The sequence below is a fragment of the Suillus clintonianus genome, assembly GCF_016758775.1.
Source record: "Suillus clintonianus strain FC179 chromosome Unknown DEU56scaffold_9, whole genome shotgun sequence".
NCBI classification, from domain to species: Eukaryota; Fungi; Basidiomycota; class Agaricomycetes; order Boletales; family Suillaceae; genus Suillus; species Suillus clintonianus.
Genome location: NW_024539233.1, coordinates 139,470 through 149,355, shown reverse-complemented (window position 1 = coordinate 149,355; position 9,886 = coordinate 139,470). Strand labels below are relative to the sequence as shown.

Sequence of the window (9,886 nt, the reverse complement as noted above, 5' to 3'; positions counted from 1 at the left end):
AGTAGCTATAGGTAAGAACTTCACAGACACCCACCACACCCTCAAAGATATGCTGGAACAAAGCGGTGGGGGCTTTGAATGGTCACGAGCTCACAATTCCCGCTTCAAAACTAACAAATTTATTTTCATCGACTTCTCAATGAACAGACAACATGAACACCCGGACATGAACATCCAAGGGGCCATCATTCGTCCAGTTTTCACTGACCATTTTTTAGGTGTTATCATTGATCAGGAGCTTCGTTGGGAAGCCCACGTGGACCACGCCCTCGTCAAAGGACTGGTGTACGTCCTGCAACTCCGTCGCTTATCCACCATGTCCAAAGGTATCCCCCTCCGGCTAATGAGACAACTCTACCAGGCCACAGCAGTTCCCAAAATGTTGTATGCTGCCGATCTCTGGTTCTTACTGGCCTTTAACGGAAACTCAGACTCCCTCCAACGTGGATCTTTAGGAGCAATCAAGAAACTCACCTCCATCCAGTGCATAGCCGCCATTGCCATGACTGGGGCAATGAGAAGCACCGCCACCGATATCCTTGAAGTACACGCTAATCTACTTCCTATAGCCCATCTGCTCCAAGGCACTTGTCACTGCGCCATAGTGCACCTCGCCGCTCACCCAGACTCCCATCCCCTGTATGCCCCAGTTCGAAGAGCAGCTAAGCGCTACGTATCAACTCACCATTTGTCACTACACTGACTCACCCACTCCCTTAGCATCAAACCAGATGAAATCGACGCCCTCATCCCCACCAGACATGCTCCCACCTCCACATGCCCATACAAGGTCCATATCGCGAACATGAGAAACAAAGGCATCATGGAACACCACGATCTACAGGATCACATCCAAGTGTACACTGACAGTTCAGGTCACAATGAACACATTGGAGCAGCCGCGATTCTATTCTGATCAGGAAGAACACCACACACACTTCAATATCACCTAGGCTCAAGCGATGAACACACCATATATGAAGCGGAAATGGTAGGACTTACTCTAGCTGCTAAACTCATTGCCACCAAGCAGGATATCAAATTCCCGATATCAATATCTGTAGACAACCAAGCGGCAATCATATCTAGTGAGCACTTTGATTCGGGCTTGGGAGCTTATCTCTCTCTCAAATTCCAGAAGATACTACATGCAGTCAAGAAAACCAACCCGAACTACAACATCATGCTAAGATGGGTCCCAGGGCACGAAGGTGTACATCACACACACACATACACACACACACACACACACACCCTCTCTCTCTCTTTCTCTGCTTGAGCACTCCCTAGTTCAGAAACCCTTTAGGGTCTGACACTGTCTACCTTGTCATAGCAGCTAGGCAGCAAGACCCAACATTTTCTGCTCTTCAGTGGATTTGTTGTATACACAATGTCCTGCTTGAACACTAGTTCCACCAAAGATCTTCACAACTCCCATCACAGGAATGTCTACATCCATATTTGATCCCATCATTACGAACCACCAGCTGTCACACATCAAGGGCATTGGGAAGCATCTATGATCTTGATGGTGATGAGTGAAGCTTAATGACAGAACATGCTAAACAAACCTAAAGAACATCAAGCAAGCTCGTAAACTAATTATTCTCAACATGCTCCTGGAGAGTGGCTGGCAGAAGAATAGCGACTTGGATCTTGTTGTTGCAGAATGTCTCTCCAAAGCTTCTGACACATCTGACCACAGTACATTTTTTACTGGCTCTATCTACCACTAATACCCACCTCTCTACGTAGTCACCAAGTGCACGGACGGCATCAAGAAACTTATTGTTGATGAGTTATCCACCATAAGAGGAAAGCTTGTTAATGAGGCTGAATAGGTGCTCTGGTTCCTAGGCCTATACTTCCTGACGATTGCACAATGAGTAATAATAAAAAAATAGATATATTCAACAGCACACTGTCATGCATGGTATGCAGTTCATACCGTGACATGTGTGCATATATAAAAGATTAGGAAGGTATAATGAACTGTACTCTATCCTATCACAAAGTGACTCTAGCACAGTCATGGTCACATACACTACATTTACCTGAATTTGGAGAATCATGCATTATGAGAAATGATAGAAAGAATTAAATATTTCTAGAGGAGGGAAGAAAAGACAGAGGAGAGGGAGGTGTGTGACGATAAAATTAAGTTAAAGAGAAGCATGTACTCACTTACATAATGAAGCCTTGAGAATAGGCAGGTTTAAGTGCAGTACTTACAGTCCACTGGAGAGGAAAGTAAGGAAGGCAACTTATATTCATTACTAGTAACTTATAGTTGTGACACACTAAACAATGCATGACACGACATGTTAGTCACATGACACATTGTATTGATATACTGAGTAACTTACACAGGGTTATGATGGCAGCCCAGAGACTCCTAAAGTATCAGCTGTCTAATAAAAAATGAATGTTACATTGTACACACATTCGGGGTTGTCATTCCGGGAAAGTTTTTGTCATACTAGTAAGAGTTTTCACTATGTGAGCAAAGTTTGATAATGTTTTTCAAATATTAATTATTGTCCAGTGGGGTCCCTCATAGATCCTTCTACTCATTGTGAACTTTTCTTGACCTTTCCAATTTATTTATATGAGGTTGTTAGAAATACTTATTTCAAAAATGTGATACTGTCAACAAAAAAAATAGAATAAGTGGGTGATAGTATAGACGGCTTGTGATGAAGAACATGTATACAGATGATGCATTAGTAGTATGAGACTATGTAGGTATTGCTTGAAGAATAAAATAGTTGAGAACCTGAAAAAGACACAGTGGAGGATTTTCTGTCGAAAAAGTACCTTAATAAAGCACAGAACAAAGACAAAAATACTTACAGAACAGTACCTGCTTGCTCCAGAAACTGCAACACCATCCCAGCAAGAGAGTCTTTGATGCTTACTTCTAAGCTTATATCCTTAAGAAATTGATGTGCCATCTTGACTGTGTCTGCTGTATACCTTGGGCTGTGCTTCATAAGGGACAGGTGGTAATTTTGCATCAATCTCCCCCAATTCAACTTGGAAAAAGGCAGTACAACACTGCTTTTCTTGCTAGTGGCTTTGTTGAGCTTAAGGAGTTTTGAGAGCTGTGCTCTTCTTCTCCTTATCTGTGACTAACTTCAAAGTACATTTGAGCTATAAAATAGTAGTAATGATTGACCATTGTTTGAATATAAAGACAGGACTTATAGCAATGGTGGAAGTGGTGACCACACTTTCCATCTTTGTTGAAGACAGAGTATGTATTCAAGCTTAGGTGCATCAACAAAGCCTGTGACTTGTTTAAGATGAGTCATTGTGATCAATTGCAATATGAAGCTGATGTAGTAAATTTTAGAGGGCTTGCACATATTGAGATCCACAAATAGAAACACATAGCCATTGAGAAGGGATGATGCCATATGAATCATGTATTTCTCCTCATCACTGGTGTTCTTGTCAGCAACATCATCATCATCATCCTTGTCATCATCCTTGTCTTCCTTTGATGATACTAAAAAATTAGTGATAATTAATATTGCAGTGGAACCAAAGTTGTTGCACCAAATGCACAAGTGCTAGGTGATTTATTTGGGTTTGAATTTATGATCAAGACTGCAAATAAACATATAGACAGAGACAACACTCAGAATCAGCCGCTTACTAAAGTTCATGAATAAAACAACATAAAGCATGATGAGTCAAGCTGAATCCTTACAAATCAGTTTTTTACCAGTCACATGACATGCTTATAAACATATCTGAGTGGCTGAATGAGCTTAGAAAATGGAAAGAGATATGCTCATGTCCATCAGCATCTAGGCCTTCATCTATTGTCTTGGCCCAGGGTAGACATAGGCAGCCTTTTTTTGCTGTTACGATTAAAGAGGCCGGGTCAAGTGTTATGCACTTGGACTGGAATGACAATAGAGCCATCTACACCTATATTTTTGCAGTCGGTGACTGGGAGGGTGGAGAATTCTGCATTCTACAGCTTGGAATCCAAGATCCCTGTGCAACCAGGTCAGGTATTAGCTGTACTAGCATATGTTTTGGCTCATTTTAGTGCTCCTGTGACAAGTAGGTGCAGGATTGTGTTTACTTGCTTTACAGACACACTGCTATTCAAACATGTCAACCCTGAGATAGTAGGTATCATTGTCCTCTAAATTATACTGCATAGAGGAAGGTTCAAGTTGAATATAAAACTTAAGTTATTTGCTTCAATTTTAAATACAGGATTTACCATAATATTTAGGTAAGTTACAAGAGGCACCAAAGGATACATTTCATCATGTCCCTACCCACCTTACAAAGACTGATCAAAAACTATAAATACAACCAAACAATAGAAATCAGTATGACTCACACACATCCCACTCCATCTATAATCAACTTTAATGGAAGACTCTCAATGTTTATGATCTCATCACTGATTCTGCATGTCCGGATCTAGGCATATAGGGGCTGCAAGAAGCATATATAAATGGGGACACAGGAAAGGAATTCTAGAATGGACCCGAGAGAACGGATGGACCGGACCGGATGAGAAGCTTCAGGTATGGAATATGACAGTCTCCATGACTCTGGGGTCCCCGTCACAGGCTTAGTGAAAATAGGTTGGGGAGAATTTATATCGGATGGTGAGACCTCTGATCTCATAATGGCTTTACTAAGACTGCACATCTGGAATAGTCATGAAATCAGTCAGTTCAAAATGTGTAATAATAGGTTGTTCTGGAGTCCAGAATTTTAGGGAAATGTGGGTGTAAGATGTGGGAAAACCTACCATTATTATATTTCCCCCAACGCACCTGCAATCACTGGGGTACCAGGCTGTTGCAAATTATGACTTTCAATGTCTGTGTTATCTAGGGTCATGCCTACTGATGTGACCAATAGACAGAACAACTAAGCAGTGCCACCTGGACCTGAACTATTCACCAAGAAATGAGCTATAAAAACCCTTAGATCTAACAGTGTGGCAGCCAACACATTGTTGTCATCTGGTTGATATTGGTATGAGGGGGATATGTGTAGGTTGTTGTTCTTTTGGGTTGAAAGCTGATGTCAAGCCTAAACAACAGGCCTTCCTGATGCCCGCTCATAGCTTAAGAATAGAAGGCACACTGTTGTAGAGGGAATGGGAAACCCAATAGGTCATCATTGGATCGACTTGATATTTGGAACAAGCAGGTTGCCCCGCATCCCACTGGCCTCATAAAAGTGGACTTAAGGTACTCAATAACATTGAACTCATCATGTATCCTCAAGGGCATTATGACCAAATGACTGATTGCATCTGGGGTCCAAGACATGCCATTTAAGACTGGACTGTGGTGGCTTAGCGTATCCTTGGCCCATTGCTGTGTGTGTTCCTTTTATGCAAGATGAAAAGTATCTAAATCAAGGCTACTGTGGACAACATTAAGCAACTGCAACACGAAGTTGGTGGAATTCCCCCAAGAAATTAAGTTTAGAGGATGTGGAGGTAGTGTTGGAGCTATCAAGGCCAAGCCCCATTGATCAGATAACAGTAGCTGGAAAAAAAAATCAACATTTGGAGGTAGGACTAAGGATGTGTCACAGTAATTATCCAGAGATACCAAGTATGAGGGGGACAGATGATAAAATGTGATTTCAGCAGCCGCAGACATTGTCCAAGGGTAATGACTGGAATGTTATGACACAAGTATAGCCCAATGTTCATCTCTCTTTGATCCTGCAGGAGGTCCAAAATAACACCCACTTCTCTTGGCCGACCTAGCCCCCATACCATTATGCACTCCACATCATGTCACTGAGACATTCATAATTTACAGTCTGCTTACCAAAGGTGGTAGTCAAGTTGCCTCAACAAGTTACACAAGTCTAGAGTATAAATCTTTGAGTTTCTTCATGAGTCTGATATGTCTTGTTCCATTTAGAGGACCAGACTTGAGGATAATGATTCTATTGAGATGGTTGATCATAGTTTGTGATAATGTTAGTGATAATGTTAGTGCAAAGATTGTACATTGATACCAAAGCAATGCATTGAGGAAAACTGCATGCATGAATTTGACAACTGAACTGTAGGCTAGCATCTAGCCTGGAAGGTAGTTTAGTGTCAACCAATGCACCTCTTGATTGTCACTAAGATCTTTGGCTGTAGGAAGGTCTGCAGTATGTGCACAAAACAAGTACTTATATATCTACATTCATCTTTATACTGAAAGGTTATACGTACATAAAGACATGATTAGTGATTGAGGATCATAGTTTCAGGGTCAAAACAGCTGGGATGGGAAAGTGAGAAAAAGAGTTTCTTGCAGGTTGAATACATAAAAAAACTCTGAGTTATGGCCTTGTTGGTCACTGGCTTTATGACTGGTGGGAAGATTAGAGACATTGCAGTATAAGTATGAGTGTGAAAATTCTGTATGGACAGAGTGATGATGGATTTGTGAGTGCGACAGTGTTGAGTCATAACCCCAGTGAGCGGGTTGAGTCAATGCGACCCTCACTCCGCGCGGAGTCAGCAGGGTCACGGACTAGTTTTTTGCCTCCACAGGGGCCTCGGGAATAGCATCCAGGGCCACTGTAGTTGCGCGGCCTTTGGCAGCGCGCAAGGTCGACTTGGAGCAGTCCCGGGCCGTATGGCTGGGTCCGCCACAGAAGAGGCAGAGCCTCATGTCCATCATCAGCAAACCAGGGATCCTCTGTACAACCCTGGACAGTACTGGACAGAGCCACAAAGCCCACAGAGAGGGTTCTCTCTGTACAGCTCTGTAGAGTGCAGTATTGACATTATACAGAGTTGTACAGTGTAGTACAGAATCTCAACAGAGGCTCACAGAATCATCAGAAGACTATTAGACTCTTACAATCAAAACACTAAAAATGTGAAAATTGAAGTCAAATTCAAAGTAACTACTACACTGATATGTACACTACTGACTAAGAAAATATTAAACTTACTAAACTGGACAAAAAATGCGAAAATTGTTGGAGGGAAGGAGGAGGAGAGCTAGAAGGAGAGTTTCAGAGAGGGAAGGAGGAGAAGGAGAGAGAAAGGAAGACTTACCAAAGAGGCAAAAATGCGAAAATTTCTGGTGAGGAGGGAAGAGAGCTAGAAGGAGAGGGTCAGAGAGGTAAAAATGCGAAAATTAAAGAGAGGAGGAAGAGAGATAGCTACAAAGTGTAAAAGAAATTGAAAGAGAACTCAATTGAACACAAAGAAAGAGGAAGACTCACCAGAGTTCAAAGCACCAGTACCATCACCAGCACCAACAACACCAACACCAAAGGAAGAACAAGAGAAAAGAAGCAAAAACTCGAAAATTGTTGTTAGAGAAAGACAGTGAGGGAAAGAAAGGAAAAAATCAGAAAAGACTTGTGGTTGACCGCACTTTTGCTTATATAAGCAGTGCCAAACAAAGCCACATCACAAGACTTAGTAGAATTTTCGAGTTTTTGGTTAATAGGGTTGGGGTTGAGATTAGACTAGGATTAGATTGACAAGGAAAAGACTTGTGAATTTTCACATTTTGGAGTATTTTGCTTGGATCTTAACCTATTAGCTTCCATATGTATGTATACTCACAAATATTAATTGAGTAGTGATTTTAAATTTTGTATCAGCAAAATAACAAGCCTGTAAGCTCTGTACAGCTCTTACAGTAGAACTCTGTGTTCTGTGGTGCTCTGTGGTGCTCTGTGTAACTGTGATGCTCTGTGTGCACTCTGTGACACACTGTGACTTTTGGTGATTCTGTGATGACTGTCAAAATCCTGGACTCAAAACCAGTAGTTTGCTGATGATGCACCTCTGGCGCTCCTCTGACATCAGTTTACCGTCCTTGCCCAATTTTGAGGACAGGTCCAGTTGTTGTGAAGAGGAGGAGGTGGAGGGTTGGAAGGGTTTACTTCTGGAAGAGATTGTCCGGTGTGGGCGAGGAAAATAGAGATGTGTACTCTGGGGAGTCACAAAGGTATCTACCTCGAGAGGCGAGCTAGTAGGATCATCCCTTAGGGGATTCTACTGAGACAATCTCTCTGATAATGAGAGGGATTAAGAGAAAAGCTGATGCCGAAGATATGTGAAGGCGCACAAAGATGCGCGAAGTTGATGCGATGAACATGCGCGATGCGCAAGGTATGCGGAAGAGTCGGAAGGTGTGCGATATGCGTGAAGTAGAGAATCGGCAACGGAAGTCAATAGGATCTCTTCTGGGAACTGATAGGCGAGTCTTAGAAGACAAAGGAGATGATAGACAATGGAGTGATGATATTAGCGCTCTATGCGCGACTCGTCAGAAAAACAGATAGTAAGTCCAAGTAACAGAAGGTACGTACGTCCAAAAATCCTCTAAGTCTTCTAGATATGTAGGTCGCTACACGTGCTCTCAGGGTGTGGAACCGTAAAGGAAGCGGATAGGCTGCGTGGAAGCACATAGGGAAGCGGATATGTGATAAGTCTATATGTAAAGGACCCTGGATGTGGTCAGCGACAGATATAACAGTGAGAACACGCACCAACGGAGCCGGACAGACAGGACATGACATGTGAGGGTAATCTGAGTAGGGCGCTGGTGAGTAGCTATGTGCGTGACTCGCGCATATCATGCGCAAGGGCATGAGTGGTCGCGCGTGCCTCGCAGTTGCCTATAGGGCTGCGCCTACCTATGGATAGTGATGAGGTCAATGTGGAAATAGGGGGATACGAGCCTGTAGAGATATTGCTCTCTACACCGGTCAGTAGCGGGTGTGAAGGATTGGATGGGAGGTGCAGATGGTTTCATAGGAGGTGTGAATGTGGATGGCTTAACCTCGCAGGAGGTCTTGCCCTTGCATTCCCAGTACTGGGTGTCAATAGACTGGGATAGGGATCTGAACTCGGTGAGGGTTGTAGGTTTGCCCTGACAACAAATTTTGTCCTTGATGCAGGCTAGAAGTCTGTTGTAGGACTGATGGCGCAATGCACCGTTGCACCAACCTCGGACCTGAGATGCAAGTCGTTGAAACTCTACTATGTATTTATTGATGCGCTGACCCTCACACATAACAAGTTGTTTGAGTTGCATTTCTGCATCCCCAACCAGGTCATGAGGGCCAAAGTTGGTCTGGAGTTCTAACATAAACTTGGCATAGTCATCCATCCAGTCCAGGCGATCATTAGTAGCACCGGACAGGAGGTCAGGCTCAAAATACTCCAGGGCCATGCCTCTCAAGTAGGACTGGGTGAAGTTGACTTTAGCCCAGTCTGAGCGGAAGGAGCGGGCCTTGTTCTGGAAGTTGAGTTCACATTGAACAACGAATGCGTGGAGTCTATGGGGTTCCGGACCCATCAAAGGTGTTGGGTTTGCGAACCTTGATTTTGGAGTCTTTGGATGGGGATTTCCATGTATTGTGGGCAATTCTCTATGGCTTGAGAGAAGTGGAGGAAGATTCTGTCTGTGGGGGTCAGCCCATCGTCTTCATCCTCTGGGGGCCCATCAAATGGGTCATCCCCATTGCCGCCCGGCGGATCTGAATCATCACCACCGTTGTTAGGCCCGTCCAGGTCTGATGGTCCGGCGGTGGATGGGCAAGTAGGAGTTTCCAGGTGTGGGCAGTCCATGATCTGCGAGACGCTGTCTACCGGGGTTCTTAGTACGCTCATACGACAACAAGTAAAACTGGTGAAGTTCTCTGTGTTGGATGCATTTGTTCTGGTTGTCTGAGTGGGAGCCATGATGGTAAGTATACTCAGTAAAGTGCGAGTTCAAGTATACTGTTAAGACCGTGTTCAATGGGTCGGACCGGAGGGGCTTGGCTTCAGGTCGTGCACTGTGCCCTTTACCCAAGTACATGCCCCCAATTCACGGGGGATAGATATTGTCGGCCGAGGCAGTATGGTTAGGCCGGA

The 9,886-nt window shown here is 43.6% G+C and overlaps 2 protein-coding genes across 2 annotated transcripts; one reads left to right on the top strand and one right to left on the bottom strand.

The window, feature by feature from the left end:
- Positions 1–2,627: 2,627 nt before the first annotated feature.
- On the bottom strand, positions 2,628–3,692 carry DEU56DRAFT_752459 (uncharacterized protein; the record flags this gene model as incomplete). The annotated part of the gene is made up of 4 exons (XM_041349642.1): positions 2,628–2,646; positions 2,854–3,125; positions 3,393–3,511; positions 3,662–3,692. The coding sequence occupies 4 exons, from the start codon at positions 3,690–3,692 to the stop codon at positions 2,628–2,630; spliced, it is 441 nt and encodes a 146-aa protein (XP_041212871.1).
- Positions 3,693–3,862: 170 nt separating this feature from the next.
- Positions 3,863–4,036, top strand: DEU56DRAFT_688069 (uncharacterized protein; the record flags this gene model as incomplete). The annotated part of the gene is made up of 1 exon (XM_041347051.1): positions 3,863–4,036. A coding segment is annotated over one exon (174 nt), but the record flags the coding sequence as incomplete, so codon positions are not given.
- Positions 4,037–9,886: the final 5,850 nt, after the last annotated feature.